The sequence below is a fragment of the Erpetoichthys calabaricus genome, chromosome 5 (genome assembly GCF_900747795.2).
Source record: "Erpetoichthys calabaricus chromosome 5, fErpCal1.3, whole genome shotgun sequence".
NCBI lineage: Eukaryota > Metazoa > Chordata > Cladistia > Polypteriformes > Polypteridae > Erpetoichthys > Erpetoichthys calabaricus.
The window spans coordinates 225,212,139-225,235,676 of NC_041398.2; the positions used below are offsets into that span (position 1 = coordinate 225,212,139).

The 23,538-nt window shown below is 33.1% G+C and overlaps 1 protein-coding gene across 1 annotated transcript in view; it reads right to left on the reverse strand.

Annotated features, from left to right (window-relative positions):
- Window positions 1-23,538, reverse strand: part of LOC114652284 (poly [ADP-ribose] polymerase tankyrase-1) — a 208,201-nt gene that overhangs the window by 55,275 nt on the left and 129,388 nt on the right. Inside the window, exons 4-5 of the mRNA XM_028802598.2 lie at window positions 22,376-22,412; window positions 19,844-19,919 (exon numbers count right to left, since the gene is read on the reverse strand). Of these exons, the coding sequence (XP_028658431.1) occupies window positions 19,844-19,919; window positions 22,376-22,412 (113 nt within the window). The remainder of the gene's footprint in view (window positions 1-19,843; window positions 19,920-22,375; window positions 22,413-23,538) is intronic.

Below are 23,538 nucleotides of genomic sequence, written 5' to 3' on the forward strand. Positions count from 1 at the left end.
CGCCATACCCATGTTAAACTGAGTTAGCTGTAGTGTGAATTTATATTACAAGAAACATTGGGGTAAATAATTTATAACCCAAAAGGCATGTAGCTTTGTGTTTAAGAATTCCAACGTTTTCTGTGATTTTATTACACTGCTTTAAATGTCTTAGTGAAAACACGAAGTAAACACTGTTTACACTGCCCAAATATTTCTATTTTTTCAAGTATTAGAGGAAGCTGTTAGTATGAAATTCAATACTCAATTACCATATTAGGCAGTGAAGAGGGGGAAAACAAACAACATTATTACTCTCAAATACCAGTATGCAACCTGGAAAACTAATAAACCCAAACTGATTATCTTTTACCATGACTGAACATATTTTACTACATCATGGATCTATAATTAATTACTTTTAAAATGATTTACTGTTGTAAAAAAATTGATGTATAATTTTATTTAGCTGATAGTGTTAATGTGTTGTAATTTTTTCACAAAATGCAGAACAGCCCAAGAGCATGCATATTTGTTTTAATACAAACAAACTGTATAAAAGTGGCCAAGCTGTGTAGCAGGAGTGAGGGGAAAGGAAGGGGGGGATACAGCCAGCTGCTTCACCCCTTAAATCACCTTATTTTTTTTTGTATTTAATTACATTACAAATCACCTTTCTCAACACTACTCCCCAAAACAAGCAGCTGGTCCACTGGTACACGGGGTACAGCAAGGAGACTGAATCCATCATGTGACTTAAAGGAATCTTAGCAGGCTCACATATGAATTAAATAATTAAAGAAGTGCAGCAGTCCAAGAGCTTACTTTTTTAAAATCACGACTTACCAGCATTTTTTGTGATGTTGACTGATAGACATTGTTGCCAGAATCAAAAAAAATGATAGCATTAAGTTATTAACTCAAAATGATTGAAGAGTCTCAACCTATCTAGAGCTTTTTTCTATGTAGGCCAGAGAAAAATCTAACATGTTTTTACTTTACACAGTACTGCATACCTATATAATTTATAATTATTCATCATTATACAAGCAACAAAATAAAGAACTTAAAAGTATTCAAGAAATCAGGAGGTGAGTGCAGAGAAGTATCCTGAAACTGAAACTGCAAAATAAATAAAGTGAAGCTTTCAGAACATGCATTGTGCCAAGTAAATTAGCGGGCTCCTGTGAACTAAACAATATGCAGACAACCTAGATAAATATGCCCATGATGATATACAGTATCAAGGTTGTGGTGCACACCAGTTGCAAGTACATGTAGAGCCTCCTGATACATTAAAATTAAACCTACCCCAGCACCTCTGATCTTTGAACACTTCTGTTCTTTGTCTATTTGAAATTGAGCCTTCAGCTTAAATAAATAACAAAACTAAAATAATTTGTAGAATTGCTAAAGCAAAAGGTATAAACCATACAATCGTTATACACATATGCCTCTTAGTAACCTCCAAGAATTTTACAAAATGACTCTATAACAACTGTAGAAATTTATAGGCTATGTTTTCCACAAGAAGCAAGTAAGGAAATGACTAAAATATTTGTCATTTGAAGTAAACACCTTGATCCATCTACAAATTAAGAGTGTAATGGAAATGTCTACTAGATTCTTTAAAAAGTAGTCTTTAGAAAATTAAGACTTTACTTGGTTTAAAAAAAAAAAAAAAAAAACTCAGATAATGAAATAGCACCCAGAGTAACTCGTTGGAAGGGTGGGTTGAACTCCTGATGTGCAAAATATTCAGTTTAAAGGACATATTTTGCTTTTTATTTTAAGCACACACACATCAGAATTTTACATTTTTTTAAAAACTTATTTTAAAAAATATTTTGGCATGTCATTTAAATTTTAGTTAAAAGCAACATGCCACAAACTATGCTAGAATACATTATGCTTCCTCCGTGACATCACATGTCACAGTATGCTCAAAAACAAATGTGCAAGACTTTGGAAAAAAATGCTGTAATTAAATCATTTGTCATGAACAGGTTAAGAATTAGTTAAAATGAAATATTACCAAATTATAATGGCAAATGCATGCACATTCCAATTAAAATGAATTTATTTGTGCAAAGCCAATCAAGTAAAGCCTTGTCTTATGCACTATAATAAACTACAAAAACCACTGCACCTTGAAGTCCAACATACAGAAATATAGACTAATATTAAGCCAATTTTACTCATTTTGACCTATAAAAAAGCTAATTGAAAGAAGGTGAATACCTTAAATATCTTTGAAATTCTAGCAAATGAAAACAAAAGTGTACAAATTAATCTATTAGCAGTTTAAAGGGCTCCAACTTTTTAAATATATTATTATACTACAGCACTAAATCCAAATGTGTTATATTTTTAATTCACATAAAATGAACCATATTCTTTCAGGACTGAAAAATTGTATCTTGTTTGTTAATAGGAGACTAGAGATATACTGGTGATGATCACCAAAAGAAAAGTGAGATGCAGCTCAAAACACACAAATGCATGCAATAACGGCCCTCTAAATTTAAATTGAAAGCCATAACCAACCCATATCTGGCAATGCTGCGTGTGAGAGAACAAGAAAGACAATAGCAGCAGAGTGAAGGTGACTTTCAAACAAAGATGCATTTAAATTTTGATATGTATATTTATCTACCTGTTATTGCATTTAGCTTTATTAACACTTACACTTTTTTTAAAGACTGCTAGATTGTCACAGTAACCATGACAACAATACAATTATCTGCTGCCAGTTGTCATGGAAACAGGATACTACAAAAAAAATTACTTCAATCCTGTGGTTCAAAAGTACCTATGATGCTGACACAGGCAATCTAAATTAACAAACAAAAACTGAGGAACAGCTTACATGTAAGTAGTAAAGACTTACCGAATATTTATTATTCAGATGTACATAGTAAAGATTTATATTATTCAGAGTATATGTACATAGAACACTAACTAAGGAGTTGCTAGGGTAAAAGCCAACTTGCTCTTAATCAGTTTACACAGAATGATAATAAACAATACTGAACCAAGTACTGGTAACAATAAAAATTACTAAAATATTTAAAATAAAAATGAGCTTCACAACTGGATGAAAAATATTAATGAAAAATAATATTAACCTCAACATGTCTAAAAAATGAACAGGTGTCTACATCATGATTTTTCTGACATTTTTTTAAGGCAGCACATTATCCAGACATTTTTAAGGATGTATGTTATCCAGACATTTTTGCAGTGGATTATAAAAAATATGCTGATCAACTAACAACAAAACATATTTCCTTGCATTGTTAAACCATTTTTTGAAATCACAATCAATTTATAGAGAAGGTAACAATGCTGCCACAAAAGCTCAATTTTATCCATTTGTTTTTTTTTCATAACTAAAGTTTTTAAATTAGAAGTTAAGAATAAAGTCATCATCAGTTTCTGTGCCATACTTCATCTTGAAAGATCTTTGTGTATCATTACATTTTGATCAAATATCAAATTAATCAAGCACAGACCCAACACACCCTAACAAAGTGGTTTAAAATCCAAAATATCCTTAAATCTAATCCATCACTTAAAACAAAATAGAAACTTGAAATGTAGGGAGTTTAATTCCCATTGCTTCATAATGCCAGAATACAAGTACATCTACCCTATAACTTCACTAAGAATGGGCAACTAGCTTAAAATATCAAAAATTAATAAAAGCGAGAAATCTCTAGTCCCAGGAAAGGATGCTGATAGAAAGAGGTAAAGTCATTTAAAGTTTATTTTTAACCTGCAATCACAGATAATATGGTTTATCGAGACAAAAGAATGTGATAGGTCTGTAAGACAATAAATCAAATATCCACTGGCATCTATGTGATTATGTTTACTAGAAAAGCAGGTACTATCCTAATACAGATTTGCACAACTGCCTTTATCTTTAAACATATGAAAATTCCACCCCTAAAATGCTTTGAGGAAAATGTACTTCAGATGAAATGTAAATTGGTTACGCTAATACATATATATTTGGAAAGTTAAGAAAATTGTTGAGGACGGTTGGTATCAAACCAAGCAGCTATTCTGAGGTCCAACTGTGCTTCTCATGAAGCTGTCTGCTCAATCAATGACAGCCTCATGTAGTACATAATACTCTAAAGATACAAATACTTGGAGCATAACATGTTAGTGAGTGCAAGACTTGTAGACAAGAGTGTATCAAGAACAGGAAGCAAAAACTTGGTGAGGATTTAAATACTTTTAACACTGACAACCTTATCGAACTCTCCAAAAAAAAGCCACACAAAAATGGTCCTTTAGATGGAAACAGATGGTTCATTAAAGGCGTCACTGGAGGTTGACATTACTTATGCTGCAGTGACTCAACTCAGTCTAACAATGGTACTGAAGGAGGCATATCAGAAGCACAGCTTATTATTCCTTGTTATGGCTGTGGTGTGACAGTAGATGTTTCAATAGTTCCTTACTTGTTAACGAAAACCATGAAGATGTAGTTATATTAGGCTAAGAGCAGAAATACCCAGCAATAAAAAACATAATCCCAGATGCTACTTACTCTTGTTTATTACTGTGTTTTTACTTGAGAGGAGTACAGTAATGCAGTCTTTAATGCTGCCATTTCACAGATCCCATGTACTGGGTTCAAGTTTCACACCCAGACGTTGTCTGTGCCAAGTTTTTATGTTCTCCTGTGTCTGTGGATTTTTCTCTGGATACCCTTCCACACTGTCAAAAATGTGTAGGTTAGGCTAACTACGGATTCCAAAAATATCACTGTGAGAATGAGACTGTGGATGTATGAGACCTGTCCAGGACTGTTTTCTTCCTGGCACACAGTGTTGCCAGGAAAGGTTCTGACCCCTTAAAACTGTGAATTGGTTTTAATTGGGGTTTGTTCTTTTAATAAAAGTTGCTGTGTTTAAAACTTAGATGTTAGAACAGACTGGCATTTGTTGCTAGTCATAACAAGTAGAACTAAAGAAATTAAGTTAATTTGTGGTACTACTACATGAAGCAACCTGAGAAACAATACAATTTTACTTTGTGTTAAAGGTTTAGTGTGAAGGGTTAACAAAACAAAAGAACAGCCAATTAAAAAATAGCTTATTTTGCTGAATGTAAAAAACATTATTATAATCCATGCCATACTACAATGTTACAGTAAAACAAAAATATCTTGAAAATTCCTTCTCTTTCAGAAAAAAGAAAACCAGAACATCTGTATAAATTTACCTGCAACCATGTATAGCCTGCATGTGCAAATTGTTGTGCTAACTGTAACTGCAGTATTGTTCACCACAAAAATTATTCAATCATAATCAATGCCTCATGCAAACATCTTTTTGTAATAAAATAAATGGGATTCTCCATCTCACTGATATCTACTCCCAGCACTCTACTCCTGTTCACTTATTGTTTACTGTGCTTGTAATAGTGTAACAATTGAGGAGTGAAGTTTACATATTCTTACAGGTGAAGCCAAAGGTTTACCTGTCAAAATATGCTACCACATGCATCCACTGAACTCAGAATAAGTCTGCAACCAGCCAACTAAAATGACAACCTGCCTCAAAAGGAGACACTGTGATGTTTCAAACTGCTCTAGCCACTTGATGTTCTGTGTTATAAAACTTTTTTGATATGTTGGCAGATCTTTGTTTGGGGTTTCTCTACTTCCCCTCCACTGAAGAAGTAGTAAGCAAGTCAAAAAGACAAGCAGTGCTTTGTATAATGTAAAAGCTGAACTGACAAGTTCAGAAGCTAGAGGGAGGGCTCTTCTGAAAGATGACAAAGTCTACAAACAGTTTTTCTGAGAATATGGTAGATGCACTGGGCTAAGTGTTTAGTGAAAACAAAGCTGCCATATAAATATTGCTACAAATCAGAGAAACCACACTTTTATGTACAGCTGAAACTTAACATTTTTTTTTTTTATTTAGCCTCTCCAAAACATTGTCTCAAAGATTGTCATGCAACACTAAGAAAAAGGGTACAGTTCATAATTTCACTCACTATACCAATAATTACTAAAAAAAAATTTTGGGAAAGGAAACTGCCTTGGATATTATTTTAATTCAGAAACATTTCTTGCATTAAGGTTTTATAAATACTGTTTTGCAAATGAGTATTGTAAATGCTATAATAAAAAGGTTGTCTCATTTTAGGTGTATTTGCATATAATGCACTTGTTGCCATCTCTGTCAGCAGGGTTGAGGTCAGTTCAGGAATGAAGTCCACATTTCAAATTCAAACAAGGAAAATTAACTGGAATTAGATTTCAACAACAACTACAGGAAACTCAAATGGAATTGAATTTGAGTGGAATTCAATTCAGTGAAATTCTGCCGAAATCCATTTATTGCCATTTCTGAGCATTTATTTGGGATTACATGTAGCGACATACATGCAAACTTTATTCATGATGCCTTACAAATGCTAAATAATGTATGAAAAATATAGTACAGTATGTATTTCATTCACATATATTCATTTTTTATTGCATCAAATAACCACCTTTTCCTGAAATTTGGTATCACTAAGATTGCATCTCTCAGGCCTAAATATCTTGTCAGCAATACTGAAAACAAGTGCCACAGGAGCAGATGAGGCAGGAATAACTAGATACTGACATGCAATTTGAGCAGTCCAAAGTCAATCAAAATCTTTCTCCTCCTGTCATCCTTCTCACTTCCCTGGCATACCTCAGATCCCTGGGAATGACTCCACCATGATCACAACCACTCCTATAAGAATAATCAGCAGGGATGATCTGCCTCTAGAGTGCCAAAGCTTCCGTCCTTTGTGGGCTAATGACCATGCTTGCCTCTAACTCACTCGCAGGCTGGATCATCCTGCTTTATGACCCAATACTGCTCTCATGGCTCTGTGTTTCCATTCTGTCTCCTACTGTCGTGTAATCTCCTTTTATATGGCCTAATTGGGAGCTGGTGTGATACAATGGCTCCTATGAGGTGTGAATGAGGCAACTGACTGATCTGCTTACGTTTGCACTTGAGTGCTCAATCAGCCAAGCACCCCAATCATTCCCTGAGCGAAGCATGCTTGTGTATACACGCACCTGTATGCTCTGGGTCACAACTGTTCATTTAAAAACTGCACTGCACCACAGACCTCTTATTATAAGCTTAATTCCAGTACTTAAAAAAACTAAAGGACTTCACTCACATCCTACAATGGATAGGAATGTTAATTTTTCAGGAGCTGGACCACTGGAGTCATACCGTGCTATATTCAAAGAACTAAACAATACTTTAGCAAAGAAAAGATGCTATATCAAACAAAAGTGAACAGGTTGTAGAATTACATTAAATGTGAGTGGAAAAAAAGTTTTTCAGTTGTTCCTCGTTATTTGCGCTCGTCCACGATGTAGGGATTGCTTCTCAATCCCATCCTAAAAACAGTAGATCCCATTTTAGTGTTTTAAGAGATCACAGCCAAAAAGACTATCATTTCCATAATGTGTTTTTGGAGGACCACTAGAAACAGGAAACAACAAGTTTAATTTTCATTCAATTACAAGACTTGTTGGAATTACAAGAAGTTTGACTTTGACGGTAATTATTTATTAGGACATTATAAGCTACCCAGCAGGTTTAAGAGCAGTCCACAACCAGAGTTTTCATTTGAAAAATCTTGATAGAAACAGGGAAGTCGAAAAAAAGGAAATGATTTTCTGATTCAGAATTAAGGAGATAAACTGCATCCTTAAATAATCCCCCACACCCACACAATTTACTGTGGTAAAAAAAAGGTGTTTTTTGTGTTTGTGTGTGTGTTTCTTTTTATATAAAACCACTGGACACTTTTTCCAGAATATTACTTCTATTATTTTAATACTTAATAGTATATTGTTAATAATTATCAGTAGCAGTAGTGGTACTACTAATGGTTTTTGCATAGTACTGTGGACATGACAATCATGTAGAGATTGGCTTTTTAACCTCACCTTTTCTAAAGCAGAATTTGCTTAATTATTACAGTATCATTCCAAGATATCTCCTTAACTCATGGGTATGACAAGAAACTATGAGGGCACTGCTGCAAGGCTGAAAAAAATATACATTCGTATACACAATGTTTACACAAACTGCCTGCCTCTTGATTAAAGTTTCATGTGATTTTCAAGTTGTTTTACTTTAACTTTTACTACCTATAATTTCTAGTTACTTTCCTCACGGTCTATGGTGAGCCTTTGTGTATCTAATGCTTGCCTATGACTGTGAAATACAACTCACCCTTCTATATTCCACTGCTACAACATAACATACAAATCAATTAGCTGATTAGACACTATCTAAAAACAAAATCATGTCAGAAAATTATACTAATAAAGAACAATGTTAAATTAAAGAGTGATAACAATGCCGATAACAATGCAGGTATACAGACAGTCAATAACTTTGAATAATGTTTACCCTGGGTGGAATTGAAGTGTCGCATAGTGTGGGGGAGGAATGATCTCCTCAGTGTGTCAGTGGAGCAGGACATTGAGAGCAGTCTGTCGCTGAAGCTGCTCCTCTGTCTGGAGATGATACTTTTTAGTGGATGCAGTAATGATGATTAAAAAAAATGATAATTCTGCATCAAACTGGGCAAAGTAAATAATTTTAGGATATGAACCATGACAAATTAAGTAGTCACTGAAATTACTTTAACCAATTAAAATACATGCTAGTCTCAAGTGCATAAGCGCTAGTCATGGATGGTATTACCACTGAATGTGAAGCTAAACTGAAAACTGATTAAAAAACAGAAACATTTAGCACCTCAATATAAAGTGAACCCAAAATCTGATATGTAATTTGAAAGAAATTCACATATTGTACATTATGAAATAGAATGTCATAGTACTTCACGTTTACATTCAAAGTAGTCTCTTTTAAATGCTTTACTACGTTATGTCAGGTTATACTACTCCAAAAAAGTAAGATTACACCAAGAAACATCTAGAAAAAGAGATATAGTACAGGAAAAGTTAAGAAACTTCTTTCAATCCACTCCTATTATCCCTCTTTGTTTCAGTTCCTTAGACTGTTAACCCTCATCCCTTACCATTCAATTCCTCTTCAAATACCATACATGACTAGCTGGTTTATTCAATAAGAAAGTTATCCTAATTCTCCTCTTATAAGTCAGTGGGAAACTGATGTTTTATATTATTTGAAATTGGAAAAAATCAAATTTTCAGTTAGAGGATCTGTACAAAATTTTTTCAAAACTTGGCAGGATTTAATCAATATTATTTTAGAATAAGAGAATTAACTATTATTGTATTTAACTCCCTTCTCCATCTCTTATTTATATAGATATTTACTTCTCCCCTTCTTTTGTCTAATGTTGCCTTATTAAAAAGCTTAAAGAAATTTTCCTTTAGCTAAGCTCTCCTTCTCAGGGGTGGGGTTTGATTTGTTTTCAAATTTGTTGGGTTATAAATGGATCTGTTTGTATGGAATGATTACAATGAAAATTAATAAAATAAAAATATATAAAAAAAAAAAAGAAAGTTATTCTTTAGTGAGATGAGATCAGGCATTTTAGGATTAGGGTGATGTTTGAGTCAATCTCAGTTTGGTTCAGAATGTATGTTTCTATCATTCATGCAACCATCCGGTGTAAAATTCTCCCAGATAAATATGCAGACAATAATTCAGATTTCCATACCCAATCGGTTGAGGCCGGTGTTAACAACTGCCGCCACCAGTACTGTTAATCAACAGGGTGCTGGCAGAAATTGAGCTACTGTTGGCCAAAGGAGTAGAAGAGGGGGAAGGTGTGTCTGGTGGTATGAAGGTAGGTTGATATATTGTGTGTGCAAGAGACCAGATGGAACAGAGTAAGGCCATGTGTATCAGAGGTGGGATCAAATTGTTTTACCATGGTGTGGATGGGAGGAGAAATGGGATAGGGGTTATCCTGAAGGAACAGTATGTCAAGAGTGTTTTGGAGGTGAAAAGAGTGTCAGTCAGAATGTTGATTATGAAGCTGGAAATTGAAGGTGTGATGATGAATGTTATTAGTGCATATGCTCTGCAAGTTGGAAGATTTCTGGAGTAAGTTGGATGAAGTAATGGAGAGTGTACCCAAGAGAGACTGGTGACTGAAGTAGATTTCAGGGAACATGCTAATTAAGGGAATAGAGGGGATAAGGAGGTGATGGGTAGATATGATGTCAAGTAAAGGATTGAAGAAGGTCAGACTGTACTGGATTTTGTGAAAAGGATGAACTTGGTTAATGTGAATATGTATTTTAAGAAGAGGAAGCACAGGTTGACGCACAAGAGTAGAGAAAGATACTTTTTGTTTTTGTATTAGAGGAAACTTCTCTTCTTACATTCAAAAACAAAACTGAGGCATTCATTAACACACTGCTACTTTTAATAATATTACAGCTCGGACCTTCTATTTACTCATAATAAACATATCACACCAAAATGTGCTATGTTCTGTGTTGTTTAAGTAACATGAAATTGGTGATCGGTATCAGCCTTAAAAAACCTGACTGGAGAATTCCTATGGAAAAATCATGCACAGAAAAAAAAATCCTTTCAATAAGTAAAGATCACAAAAAAAACTGTATATATAAGATTTAAGTGTTACAATTTTATTCAAAAATGCACTAAAAAGTAAAAACTTGTGGTGCACCTATAAAAGAATGAATTCAATCCTACATACTTAATCAACTTTTATATGATGTGTCATTTTCTTTCCATAGTTAAGCTGGTTAGAAATTTCACTTTAATAAATATATGCATTTTAATTTAATTGAAATACTTCTTTAATGGGTGCCCCATAATTTTATTTTAAGTCGCATATGACCAACAAAATCTTAGTACAATACAAAACATTTTTTACTTTTTAGTGCATTTTTTTACACTTAATTTTTTTATATATTTTTAGCAAACCTAATGTCATACAGTCTACAGCACATTACAAAAACCTCAACTTGTGTGGGAAGGTGATTTGACAGAAACTGTATTAGTGGCAGAGACGAATCGAACCTACGATACAATACAAAACATAACATTCATTCATGTTAATTTCTCTCTCACTTCAGAAAATCCTAACCATGCTGAAACCTTACACGTGTGAAGTACTGGAAATGTGTGTTTGTCTATTTGAGAACTGAACTTTCAACCTTTCTTATCCACTGAGCCAATTTCACCAAATCACTGAAAGAGTATTTCATCAAAGTTTGTATATAAATGATGAAAAATTGGTAGAATTAAAAAAAAAAAGAAAAAAAAGTGTGTGTAAATTGACCTTGAACCATCAAACATTTGATTAAACTTCCAACACACTAACCACTTGACCAATGCTGCTTAACTGTCATACTGAAGTATTTGACAAAACTTCAATATTGCTTAATCAAAATGATATATTTTTTTTTTTATTTGTTACATTGGTCTTGAACATTCTGCCGTTTAATCGAAAGTCCAACATGCTAATCACTTGACCAACATCGCTGATTTTTTATACATCCCTGTTAGCTAAAATACACAGGGTGAGTCAAAATTATGTTAACATTTGAATGTCGGAAACAATTTATTCACAAAACATACTTCATATGTACAAGATGATTTACAGAAATGTCTCAACCTGTTCGCTATCATGTTCAACACATGTACCATATGTGGCACATAAATTGTACACAAAAATTGTACAAAAGCATATACATAGCAGTACCATTAGTGTTAACATAATTTTGACTCACTCTGAATATGTGGTATTTGCTAAAAGTAAAGTATAAGGAAATGAGAAATTTAAAATTGGCGTAATTAACGTACAGGTCCTAGTTCAAAACTGATGAAATATTGCATTGTCACCAGAGATTAGCATGCATGCAAAGTTTGAAGGAAATCAGTTTGGTAAAAGTGGGTAAAAACTGATTGCAAAATTTGACCCAGACAAACAGACAGGGCAAGCAGAATAAAAGCATGTAATAATAAAAAGGGAAACATCAAAAGCAAAGCTGACACAATCAATATGAAAAAATGGTTTGGATACAAGAACTCAACTAAAGGCTAATTAAAACAAACCCAGAAGCCCAAAATCATTTTCTTAATCAGAGCAAAATATCCATTAACCACAGAATCTGTCAAATATCACATAAATACAAAATAGTGAGCCAAAACAAAGAAGCATTAATAACAATTACTGAGTTACTGGGCCGTCTCCCCAGCTGTACCATCAGATGGCCCCACCCTCTAGTTTCAACATATAAAGGGCAATGAGTCATTACAAACATATAAACAGAAGACAATATAAGGTAATTACTAAATAAAACATATAAAATAATATTTAAAAAAGACAACATAAAAATAAAATATAAACAAAGAACTCTTGAGTCTGGGATCAACCTCTCTCTATAAAATAACACTTTCCTTTCAGAAATTCAGAATTTATACTAAGAAAAAAAAATGTTTCTGTAAATAAGACAAATGCTTATACCTGGAATTTGAAATTTAAGCAAAGCACCAAAGATAAATAAAAAGATGCAGAAAAATGTATATATCTGATTAACAGGTCAAAGTGATTTACAGTTCACATGCAATAAATCTGAAATACAACTTCAACAATTTAACTAATGCGACCAAGTCAGTATTTTTCCATATTTATTTAATTTAAATTAGTTTTATTTAATAGCTTTTACTAAAGTATATTTCCTCTCTTTTTGTTGTTTTTGAAATCTAAGTTTGCTGAAAATGGAAAACAAGTGCACTCATTCCAGTGTACAAAGAGTGATCCACTGGAGTGTGGGTGATATTGAGCTACACTGTAATACATTGTACATCTCAGTTAAACCCCAATTAGAATCTAGGCAAAACTGATTAGCTTTTTAATTCCTCAAAAGCCATCATGCAAAAAATTCTGCATCATATTTTCAAAAAGAACATGAAAATGATGATTTGGTTGTGACATGTGAACGAGATAAACAATAATTAAAGTGTGTCCCTTGAGCAACTTTCAGAGTCTGCAGCCGACTAATTTATAAAAAGGAGACAATTATATTATTAAATCTAAACGATGCAGCGTATTGCTGATCAATTAACAGAGTTTAGTTTTATTACTGAAAGCACTCATAGATTGACTAAAGTTTAGAAGTGTAACAAAATTAACAACCATACTAGAAGGGGAAAAAAAACATTTAGATTGACGGAACGATAAAATATACTAGCACATTAGAAACCTGCTTTTCAAATCTTTTATTTCAAATAATTTTAAATGATGTCATTCTACTGTGTGCATTCTCCATTTCTATCACATTATTTATTAAACAATTTAAAAAGAAAAACACAATGTATATAATTCTAGGGAATAAACTGATTTATTTCTCTTCAATCTTAAGCTGAAATGGTTTTAGCTTGATGTAAATCTACTATAATATGAATTTGAACAGGCAGCCATTTTAACCTTATTTTGTTAAATTACTCTATAGTGCTACTATAAAAAACTTTTTTATAGATTAAGTGTATAAGGTAAAAATGTTTTAAAACAATATTAATTTATATACATAGAACAAGAAACTTTGTATTTTGCAATGATAGAAAAAAGAATTTGTCATGCTAACAAAGTATAATTTAAAGAGAAATAATTAAGAAAACTACATTTTCTTTAACCTTGAAACAAGATAGTAAGGCCAGGGGCATTATGAATTATAGCAGAGAAGTCAACGATGAACCACTGTTTCATTAACTTATGCTAAGAGTATAAACAAAGTAATCTTACCAATGATTGAATTAACTATAATTTGGCATGGGAAATTTAATTGCCTTGCTGTACTATAATACCTGATAGAAACACACACTGTGACATGCTAATCACTTAAATAAAGAGGGCAATATTTAAACTACACATTAAATCTGTTTACATCATGAAGGAGCAAGCCTTGATGGAGAAACGAAAAAAAAAAAAATCACACACTTGGGAGCCACTCTTAGGAGTCAAATTACTTTTTGTCAGTCACCAAAACACTTACCTAATAAAAATAGGATATATTAACAGAAAAAATGCTCATGTATCCTCTGTTCTATGACTGTAGGTCTTTATTTCTCTTTTACTGTCCGATTAATTTCCTTCATTGTGCATGACCTCTGACGGTTATGGTTTTACTGTTACACCTGTAGAAAGGTATGTGCCATACACCACTGCATTTTGTCTCTAACTGAAAACATATATACTACATTGTCTTATTGTTGCTACAGAATTGCTCCTCTTCGCCTTTTTCAGTATGTTTCCTTTCATTAAATCTTCAATTCCTTGCCCCACACTGCATCATTTTTTAATTATAACTCTTCATAAGCAATTATATAAGCCACGTTCAACTTTCTTTTCAAGTCTAACTCTTTCTCTGCATTGCTTTGGCATGAAACATGGACCAAGATAAAAGTGTTTTGAAGAACACTTAACAATCATGTAGTTGCTTGGGAGTTCTGCATCTTTGATTAGCATTATGTTTTCTCACTATCTCTTTCTTAAAATGACAAAGACTACTTTTAAACTCTTTTATCCTCTGCAGTATCTTCATCTATGTTACAGTGACAGTCATAGTACATTGTTTGTTTTTCTGTATTGTATCTTAGCCAGGAGAACTCCCACAGCCATGATGATTTGAACTTGCATGCGAAAATTTATGATGGTGTAGCTTTACCCTCAACGGGTAATTCATTCATTGTATCAGTCCATTAAAATTGACAATAGTACTATACAGGCACACTAAAAATGAACCAATAAAGTCAGATAATTTATGCCTTGCTGTCATAGTGAATATATGCACTGGATCAGATGACGTCAGCCTAGAGTGATGGGTTGCAGGGAATGTAAGTGAGGCTGATGGAAAGAAATACTGTATATCTCCCAGTCGTCAAAGTAACCAATATATGTATATACCAGTCGTCAAAGTAACCAATGGTGTTAGTTTATATATATATATATATATATATATATATATATATATATATATATATATATATATATATAAACAATATTGGTTTTGAATTTGTCACCGTTTTATTTGCAGGCGTCTGATGAGAACTGACATCTTTATCAAAAATGAAGGACTTGGGAGCATATAGAGCGAAAGAGTGATAATCATTCATTAGAACAATTGTGGCAACAGATCTTTCAGCCTGACAAGCTTATCCATTCTATTCACCTAGATTCTCCAAAGTAAAATTTAGATCTGAAGGTCCTGAAATCCTACTCCCCATTACTTGGTAATTTTGTGTGTGTGTCTATGGCTGTTTAAATTAAGAAAAACTTGGAACATTTCATATAAATATTAGCATTAGCAAGTTTTTGACCGTGTCCCTGTGTTCTTCTTGAAGAATTTAAGGCAACTAATTCCAATCATAATTTTAAACATTTCAATAATATCACCTTTTAATCTCTGTTAGCTTAAAATGAAGATTCAACTCGTTCAATTTCTCCTAGTCACTCTCTTTTGGACTTTCTCTAGTGCTGCTATAGGTAAATAGATAAAATAGATAGTAATGCACAAATCATTGTGCCCAGATATCCTCCTCTATAACCCGGATCCAAGTAGGACATTTCTCTTGTACACTGAATGTAACAGACCATGATTGATTCAACATGTACCTTAAACATAGTAGCAGGCTACCTGGTCACGGGTTGGGTTGTAATATGAGGAGTGAGTCTCCTTAAATTGCTAAATGAATTGAGGGAGCTTCTTTGTTACTCAAATGTCTACAGTTCATGACAAGTGAGGAGTGTTTAGCAACAACATCACAGAGTGAATTCCCAGATTAAGACAACCATAATAGTAAATCGAAAGCATTGCAGATTTGAAAACCAGTCCAGCATTTTGATGTTAAGGAGCACATAAAGCCATCCTGTACCAGCATAGTATAAAATGGGATTTTTTCTATGACAGATGCAACCCCAAAACATTTTGCAGGTGCAGCACAATAGGTTTTGCATTTTGTTTTATCATATTATATTTGTAATTATTATATAGAATGCAATGCTGTTGAGCAGAGTGTGTTTAAAAAGATTGAAATAAATTAATTGCTTATATTCCTACAAATAGAGCACAGGAAGGAGTCACAATTCCCATCACTGCCAGTATGTAGTTGGTGCTTATGGTGGTTTTGCGCCAGTTACTCTGGTTTCCTTCCAGTCATGAAAATGTGCTTTTTATAAGGATTGGTGACTATAAATTGGCCCCGTTGACAACCAAACCACACTTCACTTGCACTTCAGAACAGGTGATCCACCTGAAGCTAAGCTTGTTCAGGCCTAGCCAGTTCTTGGAATTGAAACCATCTAGGAAAAGCATGGGTTGCTTCTAGAAGAGGTGCTGGTGAGGCCAGAGGGGGCGCTTACCCTGTGGTCTGAATGTGGATCCCAATGCCCCTGTGCAGTGATGGGGGCATTAAGCTGTAAAAATAACACGTAAACAGTAGGATGTATCTTGATGTCCACGCTGAATTTCTCACCATGGCCTGGTCATTCTGACCCCCTAATAATCCCCAAGTCTCTAAATGGCTAACTATCTCTCACCATGTCACCACCTAACAGCTAATTTGTGGTGAGTGTATTAGCGCAATGTGTCGCATCATCCAGATGGGTGCTACACATTAGTAGTGGTTGAAGTGGGTCCTTACTCACTATGAAAAGCACACGAGTAGCAAGAAAAGTGCTATATAAACATACATTTACATTTTTTTTTTTTTTTTTTAAGTATCTTGACGGCCACTCACAATATTCTTAGAACATGAAAAAAATTCTATTTTTCACCTTCAAATCGGAACACGAAAAGTTTTTTGTCTACATCACATCATGAAACTGTGAATTGAATTTTTCAACTTAAAACCATGTTTAAAGTGTGTACATTATATAATTATTTACAGTGTTGAAATTATTTTGTTGGATTTAGGCCCAGATTTACTTATATCTATTTTTAGGAGTGATATAAGCCTTAACACTACTAATAATATGCATTAAGTAATTTTTATCAAATAAAAAAGAGATTATTAAAATAATCATTATGTATAATTGGGTTTATAAAACATTAATTCGTAACCATTTGCTAAATGGCAAATGCTTTTTAATATTACTTAACTGCTGCTTGGTACTGAGCAATCAAACAACAACTAATTTATATTTCTGACAAATCTAATGCATTCATGATATGACCTGATAGCACGTCGACTTTCTTCCATCATAATAATCTCAATCACACCTAAATATCAGGACTCTGCAATGGGCATCTTAAGTTATTATCTTCATAAATACTTGCAAAAGAATTTGTGAGTTAGTAGAGATTTAAGATTTTTCCTAAGGATTGTTCTGATTTTATCAGTACTATATACAAAGACAAACCCTTTTATTCAACTATATCCCTATATTTAGCATTGCAAAGCAATCATCACTACTTTTAACGTTTATCCCAACACATATTCCTTTATTTTTTAGCCTTTCATTTGTGTTTCTCCAAAAATATACATACTGAACAAATTATCGGATGCTTTTGTTAACTGCTTTCTTGTACGCAAATCATTAAAGAAAAAAAACTACTTCATAAAACTTAAATAAAAAAATACAGGGTATTTACGAAAAAGCTAAAAGCAATCAAAATGTTAAAACAGCAAACATAAACCTTCTACATGCCTGCGAAGACATTCTTTGGAAGTGGTAGATCCTTGGTATCCAATAAGTATAGGGAGATATTGTGGCAACATTGTAGCAGCAGTGTCTTATTTCTTTTGCCATAATTATATTACGGCGTTTTAAAAAGCATGCAAATTTATATAACCAAAATGACATTTCTGCACAACACTGTAATGCTACATGGGTCAGGATCTAAATTACTAGACCCGTATTTTAAGTTGTGTAAAACACTAAAATCTAATTATGTAATGGTCCATGAGATTATAATCTATTTATTTGACTCTACTGCAAACTGCAAGGGTGAAAAGATCAATGTACATTCCTGCCACTTTGGGTATAGTTTCCTTTCCCAGTCACACAAAACACCTCAACAACAGAATTCTCTTACTAACATGGATGTTGCTGTGGTGTTTCTCCTTTATTTTTTTTAAATTTCAATTTTATTCAAAGGAAAGTAGGTGGCAAGTTAATGTTGACATTTTATGTTCGACTTCTCTAATTTCTTGTAGAAATCCTTTCCAGCACAGTAGGTATTTGACTACTCTTTCAAAAAGAGGTTTATGGTTAACTATGGCTGGCCATCTTAATGTAAATTTGAAAATAAACGTGCCTAGAACAACTCTTTTACAGGTATGGTGAAAGATGGGTAATGGCAGACTCTCCTTTTATGTGAAAACAAAGCCTGAATGAAAATACTCATATTCCAAATGATACTGGAGGGAAATGCTAAAGAAAAGCTGATTAGTTTAATACTATGAAACCTTAAATTTTTTTTATTTTTATTTACTGCGTGTGGCTAGTTTTCAGGTAATAAATGCATCTTGTACTTAGTAGTTTACTTCTAGAAACTGCTTCTCTGTTTCAACAGATAAGGAATATCTATGCTGTAGCCACATAAAAATGGGGTTCCTAACCACACTTAACAGAAATAATTCCTGATAATATAATTCTATTATAATTATATTTTACACTAAGAATAGCAAATTTTATCAACATACACATCTTTACATGGGTATAAAGATATTATATGAAAACTGATGCATAATATTTATAGTATAGTAAATTGACAACCATTGTCTCAAAGACACCAAAAACTGTACAAGTATTCAGTAAAATACTTGTAAGGAATCATAGCTTTCAGTTCACCCACAGGTATGTTTTCCAAAATCAGAAAATCACCACAAAATCTGGGTGAAACAATCCTTTAAATGGAAATATTTTACACATAAGAGAGTATATGGTTCTTTAATTTGGAAATTCGCTGTAAAATTCTAAATGCAAAACAATTCAATTTCCTGAAATAATATAGGAGTATAAACAATAATATTGCACACTTGATTAACCAGTTTCATAACATTTTTGTTGTATATAAAAGTTAAAAAGAAAGCAATGTTTAAATAGGTAGGCTGCAGGCTATGCCTTTGAATCTTTAGAATAGCTGTTTCAATATATATTGGAACACCATACATTTACCGTAAATGCTGACATTTTTTCTTTTTCATTCATACTAGACTAATGCATGCTCTTGCTTAATTATCTGTGGCATAATTTTAAAATCTACAGCAAATTCAAAAGAAATAGGGAACAGGGAAAAACTCTGCCAGATGGTGTTAACGAAGATAACCTCCCATTATGCTTCATCTGACAGCACAGGATTGCAAACTGACAGAAAACATGGAGCAAATGAACATACTGTATCTATCGGTTCTCATCATTATATATTATTCAAAATTGAGCTTGTTCACAAAACCAGACACATTTTTATTTCTCATAGAAGTTAGCTACAATATATTTTTTAAATGCATCTTTCTTCCATTCAGTGACATGCACATTGCTACAGATACATCAATCTGACTATAATAGTCCAAAACTTTTCTAAGATGTATTGTATTTTCTACATTAGTGAAAATCAAACATAGATGCAATGTTCATACTTCAAACCAAATCAGTTTAATGAACTCTTCCTCTACATCACAGACTTGGATTCTGGTTTTGCCAAATGATTTGTTAACGTATAATTCTTTGCTACACATGTGCAACATTGCCAGAATGTGGGCTAACACTCTAACTGATAATGCTTGATCTTTAAAGATGAAAAATAGTTATTAAAATATAAGCATAAAGAGTTATTTTTTTGGAGCCACAAAATTATGTAAAATAAAGACAGAATGCCATGTACATTGCAAAGGCCATGCAACAGCCTTACCTTTCTTCCATCGCTAGCATGACAATTCACATTCAGTGGAGTCAGCAAGGCCATGAGCTTTTCTTCATTTCCACTCCTGCAGCAAGAAAGTATTTAATAAAAAAGGAGAGCCAAACACAACAGACATTGCATTACAATGAACTAAGAGAGACTATCACTCATTGACAAGAGGCCAAGAATGTTAAATCTAAGATTTATGCAGCCTTTGGTGAATTTGTCAGAATATTGCCAAAGCCTACAGCTCATTAAAAAAAGTGCACCAAGGTGTAAATTAAATACTGCCTGACCTTGAAGGAAGTACTTGATATGGTAAAATCTATTTAAAAACCAAAGTTATCCCAGGGTCCCAATTTCCAAACTACTTATTCTAGTTTAAAATGGAAATTGCTATCATTTTCTTGAAACATTCATCAGACTAATAAGCCACATGACGATCATATACATGGGACTGAAACATATTCATTATAACAATTGCTCCAGACACCATACTACAGTGTTACAAGTAATAAAGTAAAATGCATTTTAATCAAGTTTCAGGGAAGGTATTTAGTTCATTTTAAACTCCAGCATAAATAATTTGCGGTTAACTATGATTTATAACAATCAAAGAAAAATGTAATTAAATTGACCCAACTGTAAGAGTGTGTGTATGCATGGACACTTATTGGCTAGCATCTCATCTTGGGAGGGTTCCTCCCAAATCTGGCGCCCTGTGGTGACCTGAATTATATGAAGTCATTATTTTAACAGAAAGTGTTAATAATTTACAAAATGGTGATATTTATAATCCCAACATAAAAAAGCATTTCGCCTTAATAAAAAAACAGTTCTTGGCAACTAAATTTCAACCTTGCTCAAGGATATAAAAGCAGGATTTTCATATGGTAGTTATCAGAATTGGCCTAAGAGGGCATGAAAAATTGTTGAATGATGGAAGGATTAACATTTTCCGTGAAAAACCTATCAAATGAGAAATGTTATTGCTGATATATTAAAGACAAAGCAAAGTAAAAATATAAAGTGCAATATAAATAAAATTTATTATTATTATTATTAAGTATGTTAAAATACCAAAATAGTAAAAGAACAAACAGAATATTATTTATTATATTATATGATTAAAATTATACTATTCTTGACAATTTCAGTAGTTCAGCTATTAAATGCTTTATTTTTGGGTACAAAGCTGACAGCTTACCAATAAAAAATTCTAAGATGATTTTTCTCAACGAAAACATTCACACTTATTTTGCAATGGGATAAAAAATATATAGATGTTAAACCAGATGCACAAATAAACCATTGCAAATAAACAAATAAATGCTCAACATGATAAAAACTGAATCAAACTAATTTATGACCTGATCAGCAGTGCACATTTGTCTGAACACTACACTGTGAGGAAACCTAGAAAAAGGCTAGTGCTTAAAACTCAAGAAACATGCATGATTATCAAGGTGAAAAACAAAGCTGAATTAATTGCAAGCACACTGTACTGTCATTTAAAATGATTCTCCAAATTTATTTCTTCTTTACAACACAACATATATGCAAAAAATGACAAGGTTCAAGTAACACAAAAACAGACTTATATGTTACCTACCCTAATTCTGAAAAGCATCACACAGAACAGACTTCCCAAAAGTACAGTAAATGTAACTATTTCCAAAACATACATAGGATTATTCTATACTATATTCTCTTAATAAAAGAATATTATACGTCTAATCTGAAACTGACCTAGTCCTTCATATTAATGTATACTTTGACCGAACAATACAACAGTGGCTACGTAAGGAGAATGTTTAATTAAACTCCTAGAACTTGCACTTCAAGTTGGAGTTACACTACTATTTGAACTATATAGAAGATTGCAAAAGCAAACGGGCATTTTAGCAGCATTTGGCCCAAATTAAAATCAGATAAGCATAAAGATATTAACAGTATAGGACAAAATTAGTTCAATTATAAGCCATCTTTTTTGACAAATAAACAGCTTAATCTTTGTTGAATTCATTTTAAATTAACATTTTTAACCCTGTTGAATTCATTTAACTATTTGTTTAAAATACAGCCCTTAGTTCTTTAAGGGAAATTTAAAAAGTGTGTTAAACATCAGAATTTTTGAATTAATTAACTAAGGTGTAACTGACACAATCTAGCACAAGAGGGGAACATGTGATAAATAAAGACTCAGCTGGGCAATTAAAACAGCAAGGGGATATTGTAGCACTGCATTATTTAGGGAGGGAAAAAGAGAACAGACTGCTAGACTCAAATTCTCTGATGGCTTTAAGCATTATCTGTAGTTAAAAACCAGCCTCACAATCCTATACAATGCAGGAGTGTGCAATTAATTAACATACATGAAAAGGCATATTGGAAGAGAGATGTGAATCACGCAAGATCGGCTGCACTGGAGAAACAACTCTACGTCTACATTAAGATGCTTATCATTCTGAATAGCCTACACTGTAAGGCATCTCTGTATTCAATTTAGCGAAGGCTGAAATAATTGGAAATTGTACTCACCTTGCTGCTTCCAGGAGTTCATCTTTCTTGTATTCACCTAAATGATTGCAAAAAATCATTCTGTCAGTCAGTGCTAAACAGGGGCTCTAAACAGCAGCATCCAGATCACAGAGCTAAACAATAATCTATATACAGTACATACACATATATACAAACAGATACAGAGAGAAATCAATCTCTTTCTCTCTCTCTCAGTGTGTATAAATAAAACAGTCGTGCAAACTGGAAGGGGAGAGTCAGCCCACACCCCGCTGGGTGATAGAGCCGTGACGCTAGGCAGCTTGTGGTGGCAGCATCACCAATGTCTTGGAGACGGGCAGCAAATTGACGCAGATTCTTGTCCAATCCTCAAATGAAATGGCTTCCCTCTGACAACCAATCAATGCTAACCCCTTTTCTCCCTTTGCACAGAGAAACAGTCCAGTCGCCTTCATAACAGGCTGTCAAAAAAAAAAAAAAAAAAAAAGCAGAGGCAGCCGCTTCTTCCTGTCTTCCACCCCCTCTCCCCGCTGGTGCTTATTCTCCTTCCCTGTTTTCAGCCCAGCCCCCAAGTACTTATGAACCAGAACAAATTTAGGGACAAATGCTTTCAACCCTGACACGTGCTTGACATAAAAAAATTAGCACAGCAACATGAGGGGAAAAAAATTAAAACACAGAAATAAGCTATAAAAAAAAAAATCAGTGGCATCTGACATAGTTTTAACATCATCTGTCACGCATCATTGGTGAGTGGGGGGTTGGTTATGCATACAAATAGGCTTGCATGATTAATTAGATCGATTTCATGTGGAAAACTACACTAAAGGATGTTGGAAATGTATACCCTGTAAATACTGGTCTAGGTGAAAAAAATACACAATGATCAGAACAATATTTCATGAAAAATTAAAATATATAGTATGATGTACCACAAGAAAAGAAAAACGCTATGGCAAAAACAATTTTTGTAAAAGAAATGCAAAAAAAAAAAAAAATTACTGCTGGGACATGAATACCACCTTATGGTAATGACAGGTTAAGATTGGAGACTAGAATACATTTATAACAAAAAAAAAAAAAAAAAAAAAAAACTAAAACAGCAACTTCAGTTTTTGTTTACTATAAACAATTTAATGAATAACTTATAACTAAGGAACAATTTAAAAACAATAAACCAAAAC